The 13,991-nt window shown below is 41.7% G+C and overlaps 1 protein-coding gene across 1 annotated transcript; it reads right to left on the reverse strand.

Annotated features, from left to right (window-relative positions):
• Positions 1-2,361: 2,361 nt before the first annotated feature.
• On the reverse strand, positions 2,362-9,409 carry LOC101850902 (LETM1 domain-containing protein 1; the record flags this gene model as incomplete). Its single annotated transcript, XM_005106022.3, is given in 8 exon segments — positions 2,362-2,912; positions 3,620-3,716; positions 4,171-4,305; positions 5,257-5,358; positions 6,471-6,657; positions 7,868-7,947; positions 8,728-8,840; positions 9,252-9,409. Coding segments are annotated over 8 exon segments (982 nt in total), but the record flags the coding sequence as incomplete, so codon positions are not given.
• Between the last annotated feature and the right edge of the window lie 4,582 nt (positions 9,410-13,991).

Here is a 13,991-nt window from a genome sequence, read left to right on the forward strand (position 1 = left end):
GAGAGAGAGAGAGAGAGAGAGAGAGAGAGAGAGAGAGATAAATAAAGAGGGGGGGGGAGAAATAAAATTGTTGTACATTTTGTCAGAGCGAAAGAGAGAAAGACTTATCATACCAAAGTGGTTGAGACAGAGAGAAGAGATAGAGGGAAACAGAATGGGAGGGAGAGGAGAGAGAGAGAGAGAGAGAGAGAGAGAGAGAGAGAGAGAGAGAATGATCTAATTAGCTTTTAGAAGTGGGAGAGGCGGAGAAAGAAGAGAAAGAGAGAGAGCAAGAGAATAGAGAGAAAGAGAGAGTAGAGAAAGAGAAAGAGATACCCCCCCCCCTTCCCCCACGACATACTAGACCATACTGAAGGCTCGCTGCTTCAACAATGCCTTTCAGGGCCAACTCAAACTGAATGGGTAAAGCTTACATTGTAAATCAATCTTATTGTCGACTAGCTGTTCAAATGTTCTACGCCCAGTTAACATATTTCAAGACAGAGAAAGAGAGAGAGAGAGAGAGAGAGAGAGAGAGAGAGAGAGAGAGAGAGAGAGAGAGAGAGAGTGAGGGAGGGTGGGAAGGAGTAGAGGAAAAAATGACGATAGTAAGGAGGAAAGAAAAAGCAGCAGTTCCCCCTATGGTGTTCCGGCACAGTATGAGCATGACATTGATAAATCAGCCCATTTACAATTCTACTGTGCATAAGAAGATGTTAATATTCCCAAGTTGGGAATGGCCTAAAGACAACTTCAGTCAGTAGTACTGCCCTGTTGGGGGATCAGTAATTGTAAACAGCTGACCGACATGTCTTTTGCGAGCAACAGAGTAAATCAACTATTCGATCAGACAACATGAATCCACCAACTTGTTTAGTTTTCGTATGACTTTTACGGCACTCGCAACACAATAAGGTCTTATAAGTACAGAAGATTAGAGGGTTACAAGAGAGTAACAAACACAAAAAAAGAAGGAGGGGAGATAAGGATGATTGATATTTGATAGGAAAGACGAAGCAAACCACAAGAGCACCCGCCAACCACCTTCGTGAATCCACCAACTTGTGGATCAGCACACAATACAACAGTATCTCCACACACAGCTAGCAACATCTAATCCCGAGAAAACAATTTAAAAGACAGCAACAACAACAAAATCACACAAAAACAAAAATGTTCCATTCACATCAAAGTTCCTTCATCTTTATTAGAAAATCACCAGCAAGTTCAAACAAAGTAATAAAAGCAGTCACCTACCAAACATCGTTCAGACATCAAAGATACAGTTGTCCTTTTAAGATTACAAATAAAACTGCTTACAAAAATACCTCAGTGGTAGAAGACTGGGCAAGACATTTCACAATGTACACTTGCCCGTGCCCATAGAAATGCAAAAGGTAAATTATTTACAATACATGTGCAATTAAGTCTTGCTCTCACATGATTAATATCCACATTTTCCCATATCTTGCTTTTGTGAAACAATAAAATGTATATATATCAATGCATGTATGCTTGTATAAGTACTGCCCATATCTTTCTCCAGCAATACGCGTGCACGCACACACATACACATCACTCACATACTCTTTTCTTTCTTTCCCACACACACAAACACATTTCTTTATAGTGACAAGCTCAACTTCCGCAGCTCACAAATCTCCTCTTCTTTGCGCCCTGTGATCACTTGCAAATGTGAAAAGAGCAGCAACATTCAGCCACCCATCCTCTCACTCACAGACACACGAGCAAAAACCTTTATTCAGCACCATACAAATCATAGCAAAACACTAAACCAATCACCCTCTCACTCAGACACACCAGTAAAAAAATAAACCACCCACCCTCTCACTCATAGATACACAAGTAAAACACCTTTAAATCAGCATCACACAAAGTATAGCATAACACTACACTAATCATATAGTAAATAAGTCACACAAGGAGCCAATCATCAGAACAAGTCTCTCTTGCTACCTGTCATCAACTAATCTAATCAGCCATCAAACAATCTTTAGTTTAGTTTTAGTAAGAATTTTACGGCTCTTGCAACTCAATAAAGTAATACAAGCGCCAAAGATTAGAGGTGTTACAAGAGAGTAACAAACACAAAAAAAGAAGGAGAGGAGATTAGGATGATAGATGTTTGATAGGACAGAAGGAGCAAACCACACCAGAGCACCCACCAACTCCTCCCTCAAACATTTCATTTTTAATAACACACATTAACAATCAAATGAGTATGTGATGCTAAAAAAAGCAAAGACTGACACCGGGTAGGTGAAAGACATGAAACTGACCGTTATCTTTCTTTCCTCTCTCACACTATCCCCAGTACAAAAAAAAAATCACAGTTCTTCCGTCCATATTTCCCATCTCTCATTCCTTCACAGTAAAAATAATCACAGAAACAACAAAAAGATCCTCTCTCTATCCAGCCTAAAAAGCTAACAGCTAGAGCAAAAACTACATGTGCACTAAATGCAACATCAAAAAACAATAATACCAACACTCATGTGTAACTATTATATCAGGGCTACTCCACAGTAACTGACGGGACATTTGGCATGATTTGGACTATATTTTCTTACAATGATAACACTGTACCAATTAATTTATTTCAACTTTAAATGATCAGAACATTTGAAAAACTTCTAAAGAATCATATCAAATGCAGTCATTTGAAAAAAAAAGTACTTTATGCAAATTCTGAGACATGTTTGGTTTCGGTGACTGACGGGACAAATGAGGTATTATTTCTGTTCCGCTAGTTATCGTGGAATAGCATATCACCCAAAATATCGGTCACACTGGAAGACAGTCTCAAATTCTTTCCTTCTGTCTCGCTGACATCGGTCCCATCAGCTCTCGGTTGGTTGGGTGGCAGTAGCCAAGCAGCACCGGTAAGTGAAGTAATAAGGATATACTGGGTTCTGTCAAAACAACAACATGAATAATAATAAGTAACAGAGAGACACTAGGTTGCGTCAACAAACTCAACAAAGCAAGTTTAGTTTTCATAAGAGTTTTACGGCACTTGCAACACAATAAGGTCATATAAGTGCCGAAGATTAGAGATGTTACAAGAGAGTAACAAACACAGAAAAGAAGGACAGATAAGGACAATTGACATTTGATAGGAAAGAAGGAGCAAACCACACCAGAGCACCCGCCAACCACCCACAACGAACTCAACAAAGCAAGACATGCATTTAATGTTACAAAGAAGCAACACCTTTCTCGCCCATTAATAACAACCAAATGTAAATTCGCAGTTTTCAAGGACACTCAAGCTTTGGAAGTCACTAAACTTTAGCTAATTTTACCTCTGACACCAGAGACCCCCACCCCCTTCAATTGAAAATATCTCGACTTATATTCAAAGAAGATGAGCATTTTATTCACGAAAACAAGACAAATGAACAGGCTTTAAGATTATAACAATAACTCTATGTGCCCAAAAATTGATCAGCACGTGATTCCACTGCGTCATAACATATTTTTAAAAAGCCCCTGATTTCACCATGATGCATCACATATACCGTGCACATTAACATAAATATACAAAGACACACACAGATACTCAGACACATACAGATGTGTATACTCAAACAAACAAACACATACACAAGTGACCCACCGTGGACATGAGAACTGATGTGTATCCAGTCCTTCAGGTAGCTCAGTTTCTCTTTCCTCTTCAGGCCATCTGGGTTCAAACCCCTCCACGCACACGCCTGGAGAGTACAGGCACAAACACAAGCACATTGAAGGGCAGAGAGAGACAAACATGCTTACCCTTTTCACTGAGAATTTTTGTTTCATTTTGTGATTCCTCAACCCCTGAAATTGGTATTCAGTTCTATACATCGTGTTGTCCCTTCACACTTGCAACTAACCACATGAGCAAAATCTGAAGCCCCTCATCATCTCCTCCCAGTTTTCACAAAAACAAAGTTAACAAAAGAAGTTCTTTATACAAGAGATAATTATCTTTCAAAGGAAAATCTGAGAACAGTCACCTAACCCTTCAACTTTAGCCTTGTAGGTAGGGCAATGCCCATTTTTGGTGTAGATCAAGATTTCTGGAAACCTCCGATATCTGGGTTAGCCCGGTTGTCCTTAAAAGTGACCATTTCTCTCTCATGAGCCTTGACCCCGGCGATTCAGCTCCAACAAATGCAGCCTCACCTGGTCCAGCTCCTCATCTGGTAGATCTTCGATGCCCTCTCTAATCATGGCTTTGTCCATGTAGTGCAGCATAAGCCCATCTTTCACCAATTTCCTCCTCCGCAATGACATCCCGTTCGCCTTGCTCAAGTGACGCTGGAAAAATACGGCACAACAAGTTGTACAATGTGCTAAAAAACTTTTCTGGTATTTTTGTTTTACTGTTTTACATAAGAGTCTTACGGTACTTGCAACACAATAAGGTCATATAAGTGCTGAAGATTAAAGGTGTTACAAGAGAGTAAAAAACACAGAACAGAAGGAGGAGAGACAACAACGACAGATGTTTGAATGGAAAGAAGGAGCAAACTACACCAGGGCACCCGCCAACAACCCACTTTTCTGGAACACATGCTACACAAAATTCAATAGCAATGACTAGTGCAAGGGTCGTGAATCACAGGGCTGAGAAATAAATAAGGAGTTAGGAAGAAAAAAAAAATTGCAAAAATTTCACGCCTCTATCGACATAAAGACTATCGTGAGCAATACCATGGAAACTCACCAAAAGCTAATCGAGTGTTCAAAACCACAGAAAATCACCACAGAAACTCACTGTGTACACAATACCATGGAGACTCACCAAGGACTCACTGTGTACACAATACCATGGAGACTCACCAAGGACTCACTGTGTACACAATACCATGGAAACTCACCAAGGACTCACTGTGTACACAATACCAAGGAGACTCACCAAGGACTCACTGTGTACACAATACCATGGAGACTCACCAAGGACTCACTGTGTACACAATACCATGGAGACTCATCAGAGACTCATCGTATACACAACACCACGGGACTCACGGCGTATACAATATTTCATGGAAACTCACCGGAGACTCACCATATTGCAACACCACAGTGACTCACCACGTACACAATACCACAGAAACTTGCAACAGAGACTCACTACAATACCACAGACAGAAACTCACTACAGAAACTCACCACAGAGACTCACCACGTACACAATACCACAGAAACTCACCACGTACACAATACCACAGAAACTCATCACAGAATCTCACCACTGAAACTCACCATGTGCCGTATAGAGAGAGAATCCATCCTGTATGGCTTCCCTTCAAACAAAGGCAGTTGAGACAAGATCTCCGTAGGGGTCAAGGTCACTGACATGTCCAGCTATGTGAGTGAGAAGGGTCAGGTCAAACAATCGGTGACTTAAACAATACATCTTGGCAAGCTGTTAAAATGTACTAAGCCCTGAAAGCAAAAATTTATACGAGAGTAAAAAAAAGGGTTTCCTTCATTCAACAACTGTACCCGTACTCCCAGAGCATCTTGCGAAGGGTTGAGAAAGGGCTTCTTCGAAGTGAAAGGATGAACCCCACACAACACTCATCACTTAGAGCCATCACGTGGATATTCTGTCCTGGGCACTCTGGAGTGAAAGGCAATGAGGAGGCTGATAGGCTGGCAGGCAGTGCCGTGGTTGATGGTAAGGTGAAATTTGACAAAGGAGATGTGTTGAAGACCCTGGAGAAAAAGTTGTGGGATGAAGAAAACAGGGAGACAGCAGAATACCACACAATCATTAGGACGCGGGAAATGGGGATAGAGAGGGGAGAAGGAAGAAAGGAACGATTATCTGGAAAGGAAAGACGTCGCCATAATCAGACAGCCACCAGAACAATCAGTATGGATACCTTGCGGGCTTTGATGCAGGGGGGAACTGAGCACTTATGGACCTGTCCGGTGTGCAATGACGTTGTTGCCCAGGACAGATTACAGATTGCAGAACAACTGTACCAGCATTATGTTGTTGGGCTTTTTTTCAGGATGTTTTCAACATTTAGAATTACGACTTCAGCCAAATATTTCTTGAGCACATTCAACCGATACCACACATTAAAAACACCAAGAAAAGAAGTTTTCAAAATTTTGGGCTAAGTAACTACTCATACTAACAGGTAACAGAAAACGCGCAAATCTCATGACCATGAATAACAAAGCGGGACAATAAGAACATTTTGGGGAGCACCAGTCATGTTCCAAACATCTGTCATAGAATGAACCTGCAAGTGGCAAGAGATAAAGTCTGTACTTGCGGGAATTCAAACAACGCCAGTCTGGCACCACATCAAATAGAATCAAATCCAGGGGAGAGCACTGAAAATACTCCACCTCACAGCTGGGCTACACTAAACACAGGGTGAGGTAGACAATCATACATACTTCTTCACTTAAAAGATGTTTATCTAAAGAAACACCAAGGACCCATGCTGAAGGTTCACCTTTCGGATCAGCTGTTTCATGTTGCGCTCCCGCCCGTCGCTCTCGATGTGCCGGCTCAGGAGGTGCAGGAAGTCCAGCACGTTGTCGTAATGTCGCAGCTTCTTGCCCATCTTGATCCTCCGGAATTGAACACGCTGGTCGGCTGTCCAGAAGTGATGAGACAACAGGAAACGAGGAAACACGTAGCTGAGGAATGGCCAAAGTTGAAGTCTAGGTTTGAGTCTCCTCCAACAGTCCTCACATAACTCTACCTTGGGCCTTAGAATTCTACCTGTAAAACATGTTGACTTTTCTACCATACCCATCTGCATTCATAAGCATAGCTCATTTTAAATAAAAACTTTGTCACCATCTATATCCGAAGCTTAATCAACATTCATACCTCACCCATTGCAATACTTATAAATACAGAGCAATTCAAACTGACAATCCCATCACCACCACCAGTTTTGTACCCCTCATTAACAAACACTGAACATTGTTAACTTTCTCATTACACTTTGAGGCATCAACAACAATTTTAACCCCTCAATTGCTAACCATATATATGCACCCAACATGCTAAGGAAAATTCTACCGTGTGCATGACATCACAGGTCACAATCTTTAATCAATGCTTGTTCGCTTATTATAAGAGACAGATCAGTAAATCTAATAGCAGTAGAAAAAGAAATGAAGAGAGACATTTATCCATTGACAAGACCGGCATTGAACAGGCATGATATTGTAGACAACTTGTAAGTACTAGGAATGAACAAGTGCTCTCATTCTTTGTGTTGGCTTTGTCACTTGACAATGTGTGAGAAAGACAACACACCTCATTTTCTTTCATTGGTAATGAAGCTCAGGCTACCCATCAAACCATACATAAACAGCACGAGAAATACATTTATCCTCAGACAACACTCAGGTAGAACAGGCCATATGAAATCAAGTGCAAAGAACTGAGACTGAACAAACATTCCGAGTCGACGTTTTGGCTCAGTCTCGCGCGATATGTGCAAGAAAAACAACACACCTCGCTTTATTTTTGGTTATAGAACCCGAGCTTCCCATCCATAATATGACCTCATAACTAAAATGGTGAGCTTTCAAGAGATGTCAATTTCTTTATTAAATTCAAAACAGAGAAATCAACAAATTAAATCATGGGTTTTAGCCGCCATATGGGATACATTTACAAGTCTGTCAAAGAGTTAAACAGATATCAAGCATAAAATATACTTTTTGTTCTAAGATGAGCAGGACACACAGGACTAAGCAAAACTGAGAGCCCTTGCAATCAAATACCAAGTAACATGCATTTTACTTGACACATGTCTGCCATGGAGGCATCTGTACTTTATCAAGTGGCAAAAAACCCCAATAAAACAAGAAAGTGGCTTGAGATACTCACGCTAGAGGGAAGACAAAAGCTCCACCAGGAGCAAAGGCAATCACCATCATGAGGCCAACCAGTGGCAGATCAGCAGAAAACTGGGAAGTTGAGGGGGGGGGGGGGGGGGGGGGGGTATGACATATGCATGAAATGATTCAACAAATACAAATTAGTTACGTTTTCATGGAGTGATGTATCCCATAGCAATACGACATATTTGAGAACTTAAATCAACATGAAGCAAGTTGATACTATTATGGTACAGGTCATCTACAGCTGACAAAATACAAGACAGACAGAAGCAACAGAGGGACAGTGACCAAACAGGACTTCCTTAATTGCCTTCTAACCATTTGAAACAGACAGGCAGACACAACAGATAGATTTCTGGCAAGCTCTAATTGATCGCACTTCCAAGAAGGAAAAAAAAATCACTTATCCCCAACCCTTCACTTCAGAAACTTCAAATTTGTCTTACCTGAACTCCCTTGTAACCTATACCTAAATTGTTTTCTAATTCTCACAAAGGACTTCCCCTTGACTGATATAAGCTGTGTTACAAGTTTGTACAGTTTGGAGAAAGAGGCAATAGAGGAAGGAGTTAAATTACATTGACACAGTTCCAAGGCTATTTCTTTTTTCAAACACCTCCCTGAATTTTTTTTGTGTTGATACCTGGAGAGAATTCAGGCACAGAGCCAGCCTCTGATTCTGATACCATTATCTTATTCAATTCAGTGTTTTTGGCACTCATAGCAAGACGGCAACCACTGAATCCAATGGCGAGCTTGGGGGGGGAATGGTCTGCGACACAGGCATGATGTTGAGAATGATTGTGTTCCTTAGTAGTGGCTACACTGACATGAAACACAACAAACCTGGCGGTAGAGCTCCAGATCTCTCCGAGAAAACTGCTGTAAGCTCTCTCCCCGCCAAAGACTCAGAGACACTCTGTGGTAGTCCTTTGTGTCAGCCACAAATGACTTGATGCCTGAAAAGACCATAAAAAGACAACAGGAGGTAAAACTTTGCCATGGTTGGTCACATCCTCCTCCTCGCCCTCCCACATATGTTAGCCACCCTTCAGCCCGGTGACAGAGTACGGTGACGAGAAACAAAGGGAAATAAATGTGAATGATTGACAGTGATATGGGCTTGCCAGCCACTACAGGGTCCAATAATGAATTATTTAGGACTTGAATGATCAAATGGAATTATTCAGCCTGACAAGGAGGAAGTTTTTGAGAAGTTATGTGAGCCTCCCACCTAAGGGGAGACATGATTACAATTTATTTCTTAAAAAAAAGGATTTTACTTCATAAAAGAGATGCAGTAGGGCAATTTAAACATTGCTTGCAAGTGAGTACAAACTCCAGCTGATCTAATAGAGTAGTATGTATACCTGAGCTGAAAGTTCTGTACACTTGAAAGACACTTGGGATTCTCTTCTCCAGCTTGTCCCCTGAGGTTGTGACAAATTTGACCAGTTTATCCAGACCATAGCGGTATGGACGCAGTGGTGGCTTAACTTTGTCCTCTGGGTCTTGTGTGGCATAGTTTCTGAAAAAGGGCAAAAATGGAATAGAGACAGCTTTCAAAAATGTCATCATGGAGAGAGATGAAATAATTGGAAATTCATCTCAATGACTTGTTTCTTCACAAGATACTACATAGGTTAATTCTTTATAACAAAACATGTTGTACACTTCGCTACTTCTATGTCAAAGCCACTAGTCTCAGCAAATCAGAAAAGGCACCAACACCACCTGTATTCCTTCATCACAAGTCTACCTAGGTCTGAAGTCAATCAAAGGCTAAGGCAAAGGTAAAGTTACAACTCTAAACAAAGTGACAAGACATGACTGGTCACGACTTCTCTCCAAATTCGTAACTGACGTAACTTAACTCCCTTGACTGGTTGGATTTTTTTTTACCTTCTTTTTGGACTTAATTGCTCATTGGCTATGAAGCAGAGCTGCAAAGACTTCATAGCCTCAATACTATAATTATTTTTTACAACAAATTTCAGCTTTGTCAACAGCCAAGCATCCATCCACAACTTACCAGTGAGATCAGAGAATAACAGTAGAACTCACAATCTTTTGATTGCCAGTGCAACACCCCAGCCATTAAAAATAAATTACTAGGAGGACGCCATTTCACTCCACAGATAAAAAGAACAAAACATGATAGACGGGGGAAATAACTTAATTTTTAAAAAAGAGTTACAAGAACTCTACTCTCAGGGGTTATATAATATAAGCCCCCCCCCCCCCCCCGCTTAATAATTTTCAGGTTTTGTTTTACACCCCTCTCCTCCCCCTCCCTCCTTATTCCACACCACCAATTTATTATTTTCCGGCTTGCCACGACCGACGATCATGTGAAACATTATATCTAGAATTTAATTAAATATATCTGAATGAAACCCTTTTTTGTGAGTAAAATGGCAAATTACCCTCAGTACTTGTACCGGTACCGGGCTGGCTACCTCAGTTTGGTGCATTTATAAAACTTTTGTACATTGGTTTATATTTTATAATGAAACTGGTTTGTTCCTAAAAGGGAAAAGTTGTCACAGTACTTGCTACAGTAACTTAGAACCCACTAAAATCACTAAAATTTCATGATCTCTTGTTCTTTTATTCACTGAAGTGAATTAGAAACAAAACAGACTGGTTCCTACTAGTACAGGGGTATTAGGTTGAATGTGCCCCCTCCCCCCTGTTTATTCATTTTGGACCACTTGTTCACCAATATCCCCCCCCCCCCCTTTATTCGATACCACCGGGCAACGGGGTGCCCATTACGGGCGGATGGGGCTGAAGACAAACACGTTTGTTTTTGAGGCGGCCGAGTGAGGCGATCGGCCCGATCCGCAGATCCCATTAGTGGAAGGACTTCCGTAACGAGCAACCACCCCAACAAATACAATAAAGAAGAGGGCGATGGTTAAGATTCCCGCGTTTAATTCCGATGAGCGTTTTTCGAATACCAGTCATTTTGTCACACCGGTGCCGTCAAGACGTCACAGTCATCTCGTCACACCCCAAATTCACAAGGTTGAATGGAAACGGTCATTTAGTAGAAAACAACAAAGTTTCTAGGTATTACTATTTTGAAAGGTGTGGTTGGCAAGATCATATTAGTTAGACACTGTTAAAAATAAATTAGCTAATAGAAATGTACGGTACTGCAATTTTGCTAAAAGCTAGATTCTATCTAGACCCTTACTTTTAAAAAAGCCTACTTTTGCCAGATATTATTTTTGCTTAATACTACTGTTCAACTATGGAACTGTTTGGACGAAGATTTTATTTACATTAATAATTTATATAACTTAAAAAAAAGCTTTGGGCTGATCCTCCAAAACTCTACTAGCATAACAATTTTGATATCTAAGTCATTTTGTCACACATGGGGAGTGACGAGATGACCGTTCGACAAAATGACAGGTTACCAGTTTTTCATAGCCTCAGACATGTTTCGCTTTGGTCCATAACTTTAACCATAACCCTAACCCTGACCCTAACCCTGAAAAATGCACATCAGAACTATACGCGGGAATCTTAACTCTTAACAATCGCCAAGAAGAGACCTTGCCTTACCCTAGAATCTCACCCTCCTACCCCTAACCCTACCGGACTCCCACCCCAAACCTTAATCCTCTATCCGACTTTGTTTCATAGTGGTCGCTCGTTTCGGTACTCCTCCCCCATCCGTTATGGGCACCCCGTCTTAGACTTGGAGTACGATAGGGTAGGTTGGGGCAACTTCGACCGATTTTTACAATCGGCGAATAGTAGTCGACTTCACTCGGCTCCTCTCAGTGCTCAGCAATACCAGTATGCCCTAGTGGGAATTAAATTATAAAACGGTGTTTCTCGATCCTTTGTCAGGTTCCGTTTTAATGCAAGGGTCCCTAGTATTCGATACTTGACCTTTTTTTGTGATTATACCTCACTTGGTTCAACTTCGACAGGGGTAGGTTCAAATTCGACCGGCAGTTGGGCCAATTTCGACCACCTTGGTGCAATTTCGAACAAGAGTCCGAGAGTCCATCTAGGCAAGCCTACACCGTTTTGTAGCCTAGTCTATGGGTGGTACCCTTGTGTTTTGGTCGCAGTTTGCCACTCACACGCAAGGACATCACCCAGACTAAACGTGGCGTGCAAATAAGCCCAAAGCCAAGCCTAATGTGTAAAACACACTGGCGCAGATACACTCCCAGAAAGACCCCACCCATTGACCATTCACAGGAAAATGCTTGGCCTAGCCTACAGGGAAGCAGCTCATGGCTCAACACACAGAAGATATTATATTAACAGGCTACACTTAATATCAAAAGCAAACACTTTGCAAAACCCTATCATGTACATTTCCTCGAACCTGTGGCTGGTGACAGCTCTGCTCGAAGGTCTCTTCAGCGTTGCTACTTGAGGGGGGGGGGGGAGTAAACAGCTTCCCCAAAGCCGGGTCCTCAGCCACCCTATCATCAGACTCGGAAATGCCTGCCTCGAGCATTGCTTGAAAATTTAAGATTAAGAACTTTGCGTCCCACATGTTTCCCTAGCTGTAAAATGAAAGCACTGTCTTATCTGAAATTTTCAGACAGATTCGTTAAATTAATCAAGACATTGCCTTTAATATGAGGTGTGAAGTTAAAAGATGATGTGTCATGGGGGCGGGTCGTCATAGGTAGGCAGCTCCATGGGGATGACACAGTGTTCTGGAGGATCAACCTGTATCATATATATGTCAGAGATGGTGTCTCCAAAACCAGGCGGGAGCTCGATCGTGACGGTATCCTCACCGTTGGGAATCGCTACATCAAAGGCCCTCTCGCTCTCGTCGCGAGACATTATCGATGAGGCCCTGTGATAATCTGGGTGTTGAGCCGTTACTGTCGCTGAGCAAAGTGTGCCCAAATGAGTGTCTCCTCTAGTGGCATCCACAAACCACTCAAAGTCGGAGTCTGGAGCAAAGGGGACTTCCATGAATTGATCCTCGTCGACGATCACATCTTGAGTTTCAACACAAGGACTGTCCTCTTTGTAAACAAAAACCCTCTCGAGCTTGCATCCAAACTTTTCTTCCCCATCTTTTCCTCAATCTCCCTCCGGATGCTCAGGGCGTGCCCAGGTGGTCTTGTCACACTTGACCGACCAGCTACGTGGTCGATCAATTCAATGTAGCCTTCAGGACTTTAAACTCCTTGGAGGCTTTCCATAGCTGAGGCCTTTTTTGATGGCTTCGACAGCTTTTGTCAGGTGTTCCTGCGTGTACTTCCTGTACGGCTTTCTAGAGTCAGACAAGGACCTGTTCAGTTTGATTTATTACTGCATATTGCCATTTATTAAGAGTAAAGAAGACAAGAAAAGATCAATGTTTTTGTCAAGTCACTGTCACTTTCTTTTTTGTGTTTATAATATATATTATGTACCATCTAATTCAACCCTTGTTTCTAACAACACACACACTACACACACACACGCAAACACACACACACACATGCACACACACCGCATACACACACAAGCACACATACTCTAATACACACAAGCGCGCATGCACGCAGAGAGACAGAAATGGAGAGAGAGAGACGGAAATGGAGAGACAGAGAGAGAGAGACAGAGAGAGAGACAGAGAGAGAGACAGAGAGAGAGACAGAGAGAGAGACAGAGAGAGAGACAGAGAGAGAGAGAGACATGCACACACACACACATACACAAACAAACACAAACATTACACTCTCTAGAACGTCGGTCGAAGTTACCCCAACCCCGCACCAGTAAAAAAAACAGGGTGCCGAAGAAAACACCCTGTCAGTAAATAAATAATTAATAAAATAAGCCAGGTGATGTTTAAAATGAATAAGTAATGTATAAAACTTCCTGTTTTGGTCTTCTTGTGTTGTCAGCAAAGACGAGAACTGAAAGTATTAGTGCAGGCAAAATGCGTCAAACTGTTGTTTCAAACAAGAAACCTTTGCTGTGGGAACGCTGGCGGTTGAGGAATCGTGGTTCTTGACAAAAAGAGTCACTTCAGATGACGAACAGGGGCGAAGCGTCTATATAATCAAATAATCACTGCTTCCCTTTCTAATTTTGAAACATTGTCGCTGTCAAATTCACCTATAAAC

The sequence above is a fragment of the Aplysia californica genome, unplaced genomic scaffold, assembly GCF_000002075.1.
Source record: "Aplysia californica isolate F4 #8 unplaced genomic scaffold, AplCal3.0 scaffold00507, whole genome shotgun sequence".
In the NCBI taxonomy this organism is placed as follows: Eukaryota; Metazoa; Mollusca; class Gastropoda; order Aplysiida; family Aplysiidae; genus Aplysia; species Aplysia californica.